Here is a 15104-nt window from a genome sequence, read left to right on the forward strand (position 1 = left end):
AATTTTCAGCTGAGTTATTTTGCATTTGAATTTCCCCCAGCAACCTAAAGATTTTTAGTTCTTTGTTCTACTGTGATATTGTCCTTAGCACCATACAGCTCCAGGCATCAAGGTGTTAAAGATTTGGCATAGAATTCTTAACACCTGTATATAGCCCATTTGGACCAAGTGACACTGCAGTGGCTAAGTTCTTTCATTCAACATCAGCATACGCTGAGATCAGGTTCTGTATGGCATGGATCAGATTTTTCAGTTATTTTTTTCTACCCATTCTAATCTTGAGTTATCTGCCTGAAGTAGCAATCTACTGCTATATTGGTAAGGAAATATTCTGCCTTTATGGAGACAATTTCATTTTAAATTACTTTTCAGGTCAAATGCTGCCATTTAATAAGGTTTGGAACCTTATACAAAGTCAATAAAAGGCGTTAAAATTACTTATTAGTCATGGCATTTTCTTCCCCTATCACCAACTAGATAGTTTTGTTTTGATAGCTCCATTAGATATAGGCTCATTCCTCATTTTTTCCTTGATTTCCTTTTACAACATATAGATGACATAAAAAATAAATCCCCCTTCATATACAAAAAGCTACACATTATTAAAATTGAATTTTTAATAGAAAAAGTATTGTCTCTGATACTTATTACTTTAAACATTAGCTAGGGAATACACCAAAAATTAACATGAATATATCACCAAAGGCAAATTCTATAGATAGCACTATAGGATTTATTGTATGCTTATTTACAAGCACTTAAAATGGACTTTGTTTTTCAATAACTGTAAGCAAATTTAACTTTACTACTTCCCATTGAAAGGGATAAAAATGAGATCACATGCACTTCTGATTCTTTTTCAGTCTAAAGGTCCAGTTTCCCAATGAGAAATTGGGCTGAAGTCATCTCAATACTGTGATCCTGACCAAGTGGAAAAACTTAGCATGGAAACAGCATTTAGCCATGACATACTTCAATATTATTTTTCGGAGGCTATCACTATCTCAAACTAAATCCATTATAATTTAAAACTGTCTTTTTATTGATATTCATTGTTTTTCAGCCTGACAGTGGCCAATGATTTATACCAATTTTCTTTTAACACAGGAATTAAAGAGTTTGAAATATATCTTAAAGGACACTTTTTCAATAGGCCTCAAGATTTTAATACAGCTGTCATTTGAAAAGCCTTACCTCCTCTCAGTTGGAGAAGGGTTTAGAGAAGAAACGAGCTCCCTTGATAAGACTGTTTTTATTTGAAGCAGTGGAGGATTCAAAAATTAGTATGACATATTGATGATGCCTTTTTTGAAAGGCATTTTTATTCCCTAAGTAGAAGAAGACTGTAGCTGGCTGTCAATCATTAAACCACAAATGAAGTCCTTTGCCTGGCTAAGATATTTGCAACTATACCAATACTGGTAAACTAACCACCAAATTATAGCCTTTTCTCCTGCCTCACCCAGATTTCACAGGAGCTGCACACCCAAATAAATGCCTCTTGGCTACCCATTCATCTAACAGCTGGAAAGATGACACTTGACATTTGGAAACTTTCCTGTGAAGATTGCTGCAAGGCTTTCCCATTAGCTTCCTGGTGAGACTGTAAGGTCGAATAAGCTGCCTCAAAACCTGCAAAGGGTAACGGAAATACTCTAATATTAAGCCTGTGCGATTTAAATTTCTAATTCTCAAATCATAGTTCTTCAGATACTGTAGAAACCACTGGTATATTTCAGGGCAAAAGAATGCCTTTGAAGATGTGGAATTAAAGTGATATTTTAAGCAATGATGATGATAAGTGCCTTTTATTTAAAGTTGGCACTGAAGGTCTTCTAAGCAAGAGAGACTTGGGCATAGATAATTTCTTCTACGTTTGTTTTCTAAAATCCCAGACTGTCATATTTTTTTAGCAACTGTTCATCTTTGTCCAGAACAGAAATCTTAAACATAAGGCACTGTCACTACCATTCTTTGGGCTTTACTTTCACATCATAGATATTATGAGAGATAGGTTTAAAATTTTAACAATCCAACAGTGTGGGTTTGTTTGGAAAATCATTGACCCCAATATAAAATAAAATTGTAAATATTCCAGTATTAAGAAAATGCTGTGATCTTATAAATCTTTCAAGTATAAACATAGGACTTTTTTCTCTTTAGAAAGAGACCTTTTGAAGAGACCCCCAAATCAAAAAGTTTTAATAACCTGACAGTTCACTAAAGGTATTAGATAGATAAAATCCTTCACATAATCTCAAATCCTAAAGATGGCAGAAGGTGAAAGATTTCATTTATTGATATGAATGCACATAATTCAATTAGCTTTATAGCAATGATCCTTCTGCACTGTGCCCAGTTTTGAATTCCCCATCTTCAAAGTGTCCTTACAATTTTCTATTCTTGGTTGTTAACTCAGTATTTCCCATGTGAAAGATTCAAAAGAATGAATAGGCCTCTCTAAATGTTCAGTCATATGTCCAAATGTAGATAAAGTTAATGATTAAAGAGGAAAATGAAACATTTAAAAAATATATGCAGAAGGGCATTGAAGAAACAGCAGGCATGAATGATGTAGCTTTGAATCTTGAATTAATCACCATCTGAGACTGAAATCACTTTTTAAAAGTCAATTTAGTGAGGCTGAAATTTACCCTATTAGAGACAATGACAGATAGGGATTCCTCTGGATGGGAATCTCATGGCCCCAAATCACAAAAAAACATGAACACAAACCTAGCTTTCTCACAACATTCCATTAACAAATCCACCAAGAGGAGTCTCAGCTCACAGAGAGAAAATGAAATACTTAGCAATGACTGGATGACTCTTTTCAAACTAAAATCACAACTACCATGTTGGACTCACTATATGGTGGGACTATGGCATGTCTCTCTCTCCACTAGGTACTGAAACCACAAATTTGTTTCACATAGCCTATTGAACTACCATCAGATGGATGGTAATGACTTTCTGTCACTCTTGACCTGGGGCAGATCTGAACTAGTGACCAAAAGGTTAAAGGCTCTGTATCTCATTACTAACCCCCTGAGAGATCTAGTTCTCTCAACAACTAACTATTCTTTTGTGCCTCAATGAAACCAAAAGAAAATACACAAAAACCTCAAGCAGTAGAGAAACAGGTCATCCATGCAAGGAATTTATGATAGTTTTGAAGAACTTTACAAACACCTACTTCAAAATATACCCATATACTACATAAAACTGAGTAGAATCACATTAACTGTGAGAGAAATTCATTATAACCTTCATTAAAATATCATATAAGCTTCACTGAAGCCGAACAACACTGTAAAAAGTTGAGCTGAAAAAACACTGTAGAAAACTAAAACTTAAAAGATACCTGTGCTCTGTGATCTTACAGGGTTAAGAAAGACATTTTAGATCTAGTATGATGCTATATTTACGTGTGTATCTTGTACATACGTTCTAAGATAATTTTGCCACAAGAATTAGTTTCAGGAGGGATTGACAAAATGGAAAGTATAACATAAAGAAATAATCATAAATGAAATAATCATAATAGTATCAGGCACCTTAACATGGATACTTATTATAGGAATACAGCTTATTTAATTAAGGGTAAAGTTTGAGAATGAAAAAAAAAAAAAAGAATATCATTTGGGAACATTCATGTCAACAAACTCATGTATATATAGAAGGAACAATGAAACTAAACCAATAATAAAATTAACTTTTTGCTGTTGTAGAAAGTTGACCTCAAATGCTAACTGCCAATAAACAATATTCTGTAACTATTTAACTTCAACTATTCTGTAACTAAGTATTCAGTGACACCTAAAGTCACTTGTAAACTCAGTAACCAAAACAATTTTTTTAATGTTTAATGACCCAATGCCTCCTTCCTTACCCTTTGCAGTTTCTCATGAACTCTACCTAAAAGAAACCAGGTGTTATCCTTTTCATTTCTTGCCTATAGTTGAATAAGCTCTATACAAATTCTGTCCTTTATTTGAGTTTCTATTCATTCCATATTTATCCTTCCACTAATAACTCTTGTCTTTTGCCTTTCAATATTTATCTTTGTACCACCACAACTGCTTTCATAGCAGCAGCATGTACATTTAGATAAACCCTTCCACTACCAGTAATAAATATTGTGTTATTTTATTTTATTTTAATTTTTAAAATAAATTTATTTATTTATTTTTGTCTGTGTTGGGTCTTCGTTGCTGTGCGAGGGCTTTCTCCAGTTGCAACGAGCGGGAGCTACTCTTCATCGCGGTGCGCAGGCCTCTCACTATCGTGGCCTCTGTTGCGGAGCACAGGCTCCAGACACGCAGGCACAGTAGTTGTGGCTCACGGGCTTAGTTGCTCCGTGGCATGTGGGATCTTCCCAGACCAGGGCTCAAACCCGTGTCCCCTGCATTGGCAGGCAGATTCCCAACCACTGCGCAACCAGGGAAGCCCAATATTGTGTTTTTTTAATGTTACATATAAGAGATAGTGAATTTAAAATAGAATTCTGAATCACAGAATAGTGACATGACTAAAGGATCACTCACTCTAATGATGTAATCAAACCAGTGACTTTTGAGATAATTTCCATAGATTTAGATTGCTTTATTTGACAAAATGTCTCATGTTTACAATATCATTTTCTAAGAACTACCATGATTACTTTAGGAAAAATGAACTTCTGATCTAGGATTAGACTTACAGGAATTTAGCTTGTATTCTATCTCCAAGTTCTCAGAGAAGGCCATAGCATGGTGAGATATCATATAGCCTTTTTTCTCTCTACGTTTTGTGACTAAATTTTTGTTTGTATGTCAATACTAGAACAAAGTAAGTGCTGAATCTTCTGAATGATTGTATTTTTGTAAAGAACATTTGGTATTAAGGTATTAAGGTACTTTTTGGTAAAGGAGGACCTTAGGCACCTTTTACACTCTCTTAACCAAGTTGGTTGCACCAAACAGATTCACTAGACTAGCTTCTTCTCTCCTTTTCCTCTCTGAGATATACAAAGGAAGGCCAAGGAGTACTGAATCTTTGTAATGGGTGGGGTGCTCCTGTGTGCCTATGAACCTTCTACTCCACTTGTTGAGTTGTGTGCTTATTAAGAGTCAGTTGTACACTCTTTATCCCATTTGTGTTGGCTCAAGGTGTAAAGAAAAATTATATAAATCGATGAGCTATACAAATGTGAAAAAAAAGAGGGTTGATTCTGTGAAAACTAAGTTGAATGTTTTCAAAAGATATGATAAAAAGGTGAGTTACTAAAAAACAGTTGCTGTCAAATTAAGTGTGACAGAAACAACTGAAATGGCTTCAGGGTGATCATAAAAACCCAGAAAATTGCTATGTATGTTCCTTGAAAATGTGGCTCCACTTTAAAATACAAAAATGGAAGTCGTAGACAATATATTATAGTTAGGTTTAGATAAGAAATATTCTAGAACTACAGTGACTGTATTGAACAGACCTTGGCCCTGCTTATTTTTTTTAAGAGAAATGAAAATGAGAAAATATCTAAATGCATTAAAATAAAATGATATGCTTAATATATGTGTATATTCTTTTACTATGTCCCCATTTTAACTTTTTCAGATTAACCAAAAAATTATTGATTATTGTTTCATAGGACAAGATAATTTTTTGTACTCCTGTGTTTTTAAATAAATGTTCTGGATTTAACCAATTTATCATTGATAAATGTTCTGGATTTATCTATATAATTAAATGTCTAATTTTTACTCCAATTAATAATTAAATAGTCTTTAATCGAGCTAATTGCCCCTCTGTTTTCTTTCTCTGGGAAGTTCATATTCCTAGAACTTTTCTATACACTTAATCATTCTGGTTAAGGTATATTTTTAACCAGAATTAAGTTATACACAGAGTACAGCCTCCAATCACAATCTTCTAATTTCAGTTTCAAACTACAGAGGAACTCTCAGGAGAAGTTCTACTGCATTATTATATTTTTAAATTTTAACACATACTGTAGGGGAAGATATCAAGGACTGCTGCTAATTGGCAAGAAAACTAAGATTCCAGGGTTGAAAAGTACCAGGGAAGTAGTTCAGTACAGGGGAACTTAACAGCTAGACATTTGTGTGTTCAAATCTTGGCTTCATTTCTAACAGGATACTGACCTTGAGTAGGTTTATCATTTGAGCCTAAAGTAAAGTAGGTAAAGTTGGTAAAGTATTTTTACCAGCTATGAAACATAGATAATGATGCATGTTTAACAGGGTCATTATAACCAAAAACTGTACAATGTATGATAGATGCTAAACAATTAGTGGCTGTTATTTCAATGGTTGACAAGTGAATATAAAAGGCATGTTCCAGGGAGGATAAAAATCAGGGACTACTTCTTTTGAGTCATCTCTAATAATTCTAGTCAACATTGATTTCCGTTTCTTGACTAATTTAGCATTTATTTGTTATAGTAAATTTAGCTTTCTATTACGTCGTATATATTTTTCTCTAACTATTTCACGTGGATGAAATAATTGAATTCAAACATCATTATAAGCTCCTTTAGAGAAGGAAGGCTGATGGGTTAATGTGGTTCTTTTTTTTCCCATTACAGAGGTTTTTATCTATCCATCTGTCCACATACATGAACACACACACACACAGACACATACACACACACACTAGTTAAATAAATCCATTACAAAGATACAAGTAGAAGTGCAAATTTGAAAATTTATAGAATTTTTTTGTTTACCTGTAGTCATTCTTTCAGTTGCATACTCTTTCTTTGGGTACACTGTCAAAATTATCTTAGTCAGTATTCTCATTTAAGTGAAAGAAGAAAACTCAAATATGCCTGGACTCCACTAATATCATAGTATTATAAACAAGTAAGGTGAAGTCATATTGGATCACTTATTCGTACAACTAAAGAAGAGCAAGTTTAATATTTTAAAATAATGACTTACAAGGAGGGAAATGCTGACAAAATGAAAAATATTTCTCTCTCTATAAATTCCAGATCTGACACTATCACTTCTTCATTCAAACAGTTCCTACCACATTCCTGCCTCATTACATACTCCAAATTAAATTCCCAAATTGGGTATCCTCATCGTGTTCTAACCCCAGTATAATAAACCCCAGATCCTTTCTCCCATTTTTCCTACATAGTCTCCATGTTCAGGGCCTCCACTAGCCCAGACTGCCTTTTGGTGAAAAAAAAAAAAAAAAAAAAAAAAAGCTGTAGCACAGGTACAAGGCTTAGGGAGCAGGAAGAAAGCACCTTTGTGAAAATTCGAGGAAGGCACTCCTGCCTCTGAATAGAAACAGAACAGCAAAAGATGCCATTGTTTGGTGAGTGGAGCTTGGTTGGATTTCAGCCAACCGGTACCCTTGTTTGGGTAGCCCTTGCACAGTGGGCAAGCTATGAAATTTTATCCAGTAGGCTTCTTTAAGTTCCAGCGATTCAAACCATTCAGCATTCTTCCAGTTTTTCTTATCTTCCCTCTTTATGTGTATCTTGATTTTTATGAAGTCTGCTCACTCCATATCATGATACCCACCTCCAGGCAGAATCAATCATTATCTCTTCCATACTGCCTCATGCATTTACATTTTTTATTACTGTATTTGTTATTTTGTATTATATGTATGCGTCCAAAACTATTTGTAAAGTACCATTTTAAACAACTACTGCTTACTGAATGAATGAATGAATCCATGCATGAATGACTACATGGATAGACAGATGGACGCATATGGATGAATAAATGAATGGCTAGATAAAATGCTCTTATCATGACCTGAAACAGCCTCTTTCAATCTTCATCTATTAAAATACTATACTTTGACTTTCTATTCAAATCTCCTATTTTATAATTTTTATAATTTTTTATAATTTTAACAGTCCAAAGGGAATAATCTCTAATAATTCACAAACAATAAATATTTAGAGCCCAGACTCTTTACTAAGAACTTTCCATAAATTCCCTTATGTATTCTTCCCTGAAACCCAATAGGGTAGCAACTTTATTATTGCTCCTTTATTAAGAAATCATTTCTTTACCCCTATGAAGACCACGTCTTAGAGCAATGAAGTGACTTTCCCAAGGTCATATAGTTTGAAAGTATTGTTGAAATCAGACCTGTTTAGTTCAGAGCTCAAATTTCTAACTACTCTATTTTATACTCCTACTCATTTATTCACTTTGGTACCCTCCTAAAGTTAAGTGTTAGACCCAACAGTTGGTACTCAATAAGTGGTAATTGATTAAATTAACTAATAAAATTTTAAGTGAAGCTCACTTCAGATAACTATGGGAATTATTGAAATCCCAACATGTGTGTCTTTAAATAATCACATGTACCTGAAAAAGTATATTTCAAAGAAATTCTAAATATCCAATTGCAATGATTGCATGTATGAATTAATACTATAATGTATGTATAAAATCATTTTTTTAAGTCCACTATCTAGTGTTGCATGTTTCCCCAAAGTATAACATAAAACAAGGTGTTATAAACCTTCATTCATGAAAACTCTTCAGGCATTATATAAATTTTTCTAAACTAATGCTACATTGGTAAGAAAACACTAGTTATTTACAGTGCTAATTAACTTATATAACAGATATATTAGTTTTCTTAACTCTTCTTTAAATTCCTTTAAAATCAATTATCCCTACGTTTTTTTCCTATTTAATGATGAATACACTCTTTATTTTGAGGGTATATTAGTAAACTAGCATGCCACTGGCTTGAGTAGCATCAGACCAGTAAGAAGCCTTCAATTAGGGAAACATAGGATGCTAAAGAATACACTAGAAGGAAAGTGTTTCTGGAAGAGGAGAAGGAAGCAAAACCTGAGGGACAAGGGGGATACAGACAGGTGAAATGGCTGGAGTCAGGAAAGGCCCAGATGTAGGAGATATCTTGATGTGTTAGGGGAAATTCAAATTGGTATCACAAGCTAAGGAGTTTGGACTTTATCTTGAGTATAAAGAGGAGCCTCTGAAGGGTTTTAAGTGAGGAAATTAGGATCAAATTTGTATTCTAGAAAGATGACTCTGGCTGCAGCATAGGGGCCTTGGATTTGACAAGGGGAAATTGGGGGCAATTTTAGGAGGTGACAGAGGCCAGAACTAAGTTACTGACAGAGTAAAGAGAGAAAAATCCTATTTTGTCTATATGTTCCTTTTCAGTCTCATAAGTGCTTAGCACTTTGTATCCAACACCCTCGCAGAATAGTGAAAGTGTTCATTTTACCTGACAGAGATTTTATCTACCTTCTGTTTTTACCGCATTTCTAAAATGCCATTCAATACTTTCTTTGACAAATCTGAATTCTTCAGCCAAACCCAAAACTTGTACTGGTCACAAATTTTTAATTTTTTTATATTTTAAACACCATCATTCCTAGCAATATATATTTAAAGTACATGCACTTCTTTTTTTTTCGTAATACCTAAGAGACTGTGTCTTTCCTTTCATGAGTAAGTGGAAACTAAGTAAAATGATTGCTCATTTTTATCAGCACACATTTATCAGATTCAGGGAAGTAGAAAGATAACAGTGAAGTAAAAAAAAAAAAAATACCCTTAAGAATCTTTCTGAATGATAATTGTGAAGCACTACAAAACCACCATCATCATAAAATATAGTAAACATTCTCTATGTCTTTGAATTTAAAAGCTACAAATGGATTTAAATATTTAGAAAACAATAACACACGCCATTCTCCACTTGCCTATGTTCAACTTTACCTTTTCAAATCTCTCTAGCATCTCTGCCTTCCCACCATTTCCCTTCTGCAAACTGAATTCACATCTTCACTAGGTTTTATCTGGCGTAGCACAAAAGGCTTTTCTCCCTTCTCCTGGGTCTACTTTCATTTCTTCAAGGAGTTAACAGACTGGTCAGTGAGATGTATGTCTGGTCAACCAAAAATTGTATTTCACACAAAAAATAAGCAAATTAAAATAAGTGTATGAACACCTTTACAGGGATAGAATTGACCAGGCATATATGAGACAGAGAAGAAAAGAAAATTTAGATAAATAACTCATAAATAAGGGTGTGTACAGCAGTGCTGTTTTATGAGAAAAATAGGTGTGTTAACACACTAGGCATAAATCTTTCAACTGTGTTTTCTTAAGAATTATCTCTATTCTGAGACTGTGCTGTTTCCTACTTTTCTCATAAACTTTCTCGTTAATAAATGTGAGTAAATATTATAATTTCATGTGTTTGAGTGTTTATTTTAATGCTGCTACACAGCAAAACAAGAAGCAATCAGCCCTATATTGGTTTCCAAAGTGATTTTGAAAATTTTATTAGTCTGAGTAATCCACAGTTTGAGGATGACTGATGTAGAGGATTTGACTCTAGGAATCAGAAATGTTAAATACTAGAGATGAAACAAGTTTAGGGGATCACGTTTGGTTTAAAAGAAGTGAGTTTGAAGTGTAGGCAAGATATATATCCAAATGGAGTGGTGAATTTGAAATGTAGTTTAGACAAGTGAAGATGTTAGCAGACAGGTGGATCATGGAAGAGAACGCCCTACTGGTGATACAGATTATGGAGTTATGCACTTGGGAGCCTTGGGAGAACACTATGAAAATAAGAAATAAGAGTAGAATAAGAAAATTAAAGGAGTTTTGGGACAGAAAAATTGAAAAAGCCAAAACAGGAGTCCATCCTGGGTAGCTGTCTTGAACTGTTCCTGCTGTGAATTACTGAGGCCATACGGACTCTCCAAAATACAGATGCTGCAGCAACTAGAGCCAAAACCACTACCGACATGTCTCCTTTGTATTCCCAGATTTCTGTCTGTTAAAATTGCATTCCTTTTCCCCTTTTCTTCCTAGCATAGTCCCTTTTAATTTATGAATGATTTGGACAGAATTCTTAATTTTAGATTTATCATCTCCCCAAAACGCTGCTTCCTTTGTCTCTATGCACAACAAGTAGGCTGTGGTTTACACCCATTCTTAGAGCTTTACCTCTATGGGACACCACACCACACTCTGGCCCAGATCCCAACATCTCAAGATGAGAGATGCCGAGGTGAGGTAGGAGTAGGTTGGTTAACTGAACATAAAAAATATGATGTAATCAGTACCAAGTCCAGGCCCAACCTAGTAAGTAAGTAGTCATGGATGAATTACAGAAAGAGTAGAGAACAACCAGAATAGACTAAATGGTGGTGACAAAGAGGAAGAAAAATATTCAAGGAAACATTAAAGACAGTAAATTTTGCTAGCATGTGAGAAACCAAAGAAACCGAAAGAAGGGAGGCAGGAATTATACCGAGAATTTAGAGCCTTTCTTGAACAGGAAAGAAAAATAAGGATTTTATTTACAAGAGCAAACTTTTCCAGAAACATTTTATGCAAATGAGGTCACTGTGTCTACATTTAGTTAAATTATAAAGCAAGAAAAGAACAGAGCATTTTGTCAAAAAGTAAAACAACTGAAATCTAGTAGATATGGCTTTTTTCCCCAAGAGCACAAAATTACTGTACCAGAGTACGTTTAACTTTATATTTTACCATTTTTACATTCTGCATTTGTATCATAACAGCAAATAGTGAAAAAAATAATTACAATTGAAATTTATAAAATATTTGTTTTCTTTTCAATTAGGTGCGTATAATTTAAGACTTGAATAGGAACTCACTGATCCACGTGGACAGACAACATAATTTTCTGGACCATGCAAGATTATTAGGAATATAGATTCTATATCATACTGTATATCATCCAGATTTGATAAATGTATTATCCATGTCTTTAAGCATTGATAAATATTTTGAATACAGGATGAATAACTTCATAGTATTCCACTGGTAGAAATGCACAAATGAATTTTCAATCACCTAAACAGGTCTACTATCCAGTCCACATTTAAAAAATTTTATCCAAGTAAATATGTATGTGACCTATTGAATATACAGTTATTATATACCTTATAGAAATGCTCATATGAATGAGTAGAAAAAATAAAGAAGTACTTATCCATTGGAAAAAATTAACTGAAATTAATGGCAAACACCTACCTGTATATATTTGTGAATGTACCAAGAGGCTTGCTTTCCGTCATTCACGGATTCCACTGTAGTGTTAGCCATACCAACAACATCACCACCTGCAAACACCCATGGTTCACTGGTTTGCATAGTTTCTGGATCTACTTCTGGGAGATCCCATCTGTTAAATTTTATAGGGCTCAAGGCTTCTTTTACTGGAAAAAAGTGAAAGACAACAGGCAATGACTAATCTGTGCATCACATAAAAATAATTTGAAAATTAAGAAAAATTATGATGTAATTATTGTTCTAGGGATTCAAGCAACTGTTTTTAATGAACCATAAAAATGGAAAGTTAATGAAATATCTTAGTTAACAACACATTCAAAGTGTACTGACTTAACCAATTCAAAATAAAACTCACATGTAGGTGTTAAAGACCACAGATTTGGGCAATGTTTCAGATCTGGTATTTATGTGTAAGAAGTTTGGCAGACTACAGTCCTTTAAATATTTTAATTGTTATAAAATGCATTTTCTAAAACTTTGTCCATGACCATTATTTTCACAAATTTGTTACTATTCGTATGATCCCAAATTTATTCCTGTGTAACACAGATGTAAGTTATATTGTGAATTTGAATCAACTGCCAATCTCTTCCTTTCACAGCAAGTTTTATGAACCAAACAAGACAATATCTTCTACATTTCCATCAAATTACTTAAACTTAATGTTAAGTGATTTAATGGACCCAGAATACAGTTACATTTAGCCAGAAATTTCTGTTTTATTTTGTAAAAATCTACAAATGCAACCATTAACATTAGTTCCTTGTGGAAATTGCTCTGTAAACGAGATTTAAATTATCTGCTAAATATGCTGTGTTCCAATGAATCTAAACATGTCAGGAAAAGGAAGAGGTTGAGTCCCTTTAAGAAAAATTACCTAAAGGAAACTCACTAGTCACACGATCTGGATATTTGGAAGAGATAAAAGAAACTAGATTAGATTAAGGGGTTGATCTAGAGAAGAAATGAAGAAAGGTAGACAGTACCATATATGATGGAGCAAACTGAGCCAGTGTTTAAGATAAAATGTTCTTTCCAGGTATTCATATCATGAATTTTAAGCACAGCTTCTCAAGATAGACTAAGGGAGCTATTTTTTATTCCAATTGAAAAGAAAATATAACAATATAAACAAAAGGAGAAAATATTGGAAGTTCTTAGAATACAAAAATTAGTTGTTGAATAGATGAATGATTTAAGTTTAAAATAAAATAGCCAAATGTAAACCATGTTATTCTAAAATTATTTTTTTCTGAGAAATAATAGGAAAAAAAACATAAAAATAAAACCCTGGTGCATATTTGTAGCTTTCTACTTGAAGAATATTAGAATTCTAGAAAACTATTAAGGGACTAAAGTTGATTGTGTTTTCCCCACAAGACTGTAGGCTCCATGAGAACAAGCATGTGTCCATGCTATGCTGCTTACCACTGTGCCACCAAGCCTAGCACAGCACTTAAATCTTAAGAGACACTCAATTCAGTGGATGGATGGATGGATGGATGGATGATGAGTAGATGGATCAATGCCATCATGCTCAGGTTTTTATTTTAAAATCTTCTATTGTTTGTATCTCTGATGTAATTTCACCCTTCATTGAGAGTAAAATTAAATATTCATGTAATTATTTTCAATACAGAATGGCATTCTGAGAAGATTTTTCTATTGTCTTTAAAGGTCACATGAAAAGAGACCTTTAGCATTTGTTCCCCGTTGCATAACAGATCATCACTACCATCTGTTGACAATTATCTGAGTTGCAAAACGTCGATAGTGAGCATGGCTCGTCAATTCAACCTATTATAATAATGGTAACTGTAACACACCATCATTGAATGGTATAGAGACATACATACACACACACACACACACACACACACACTCACATGCAAGGGGTAAAAAATAATTCTCCTGTACAAGAAATGACCTTATTTGTCCAAGACTTTGATACAACCTTGTCCTACATAGAGATCTGAAATAAAGATGGTTTTTAAATGAGAAGGAATTCAAAATTATTTCACTAGGAGATCAAAGCTCTTTTATACATTTTCCTCATTTTTTTACAAGAATATCCTTGAAGATTAGCACAGATTTCACTCTAAGCTTGAGCAATGCAGGGATTATGCCTTAGTTATCTTTGATTTCCCACAGCAGCTATTAGAGTCAAAGACATATATACTGTGAAGTTATTGAAGATTAAGCTTCAGGGTCCCTCACTTGCATGGGCCTCTTTCAAGGCCTAAATTTGAATTTGTAATTTTTTTCTTTTTTATAGAAAGTCCTCAAGTTATATAGGCTTCAGGTCTCGCAAAACTTGAATCTACTCTTCAGTACACCTTAAATAGTAGGTGCTGAATAAATGCTTGCTGAATTAAGTTGAAGTTCATAAGTAATGTGCTTTATAACTTTTTTATGATTTACAAATGCATATGGTATGATTCACTTTAATATTAGAGCTCTATCACTAACTCAGTCAATAAATAGTAGACGTTATTAGAAGTTTAATAAGTAATTCTTGCATTTCTTAAAATATTTAGCACCAACACTATAAGCCAACCTAGGAATATTTATTTGTGAATTCAAAAGCACTATTCTACTCATGGGCCTTTCCACTGGATACACTTTGTATTACTTTATGTCTCTAAACATTCATACATACTCATGTTTACTTTTTAAAATATGTTCTTTCCTCAATATTTAACTCAATTATAACTTGAAGTCAGACCTGAATATAAACTTTTAATTTTTCTATCATTTGTAACATGCAACTAACCTCACAAATAATCAAATAACTATGACACTGTATTCCAAAACAGAATTTTTCTCTCACAGTAAAAATGATCTCAGCCCCCTTTTGAAAATCACCTATTTAATTTTCCCCCTACTCTTTTTAGAGGGCTTCAAGTTTAACATGTTCATAGTTTCATTTAAGAAATAAATAGAAAAAATGAGAGATCAAGCAATTGGTTATGATGTTATTAAATAGTATAGCAAAGCTTACATCAATCAAAACAGAGATCATTTGTTTGC

The 15104-nt window shown here is 33.5% G+C and overlaps 1 protein-coding gene across 1 annotated transcript in view; it reads right to left on the minus strand.

Moving 5' to 3' along the window:
• The window catches only part of DPYD (dihydropyrimidine dehydrogenase), an 817352-nt gene that overhangs the window by 411942 nt on the left and 390306 nt on the right, over positions 1–15104 (minus strand). The window contains exon 12 of the mRNA XM_059043609.2: positions 12036–12220. Coding sequence (XP_058899592.1) covers positions 12036–12220 — 185 coding nt within the window. The remainder of the gene's footprint in view (positions 1–12035; positions 12221–15104) is intronic.

The sequence above is a fragment of the Kogia breviceps genome, chromosome 1 (assembly GCF_026419965.1).
Source record: "Kogia breviceps isolate mKogBre1 chromosome 1, mKogBre1 haplotype 1, whole genome shotgun sequence".
In the NCBI taxonomy this organism is placed as follows: Eukaryota; Metazoa; Chordata; class Mammalia; order Artiodactyla; family Physeteridae; genus Kogia; species Kogia breviceps.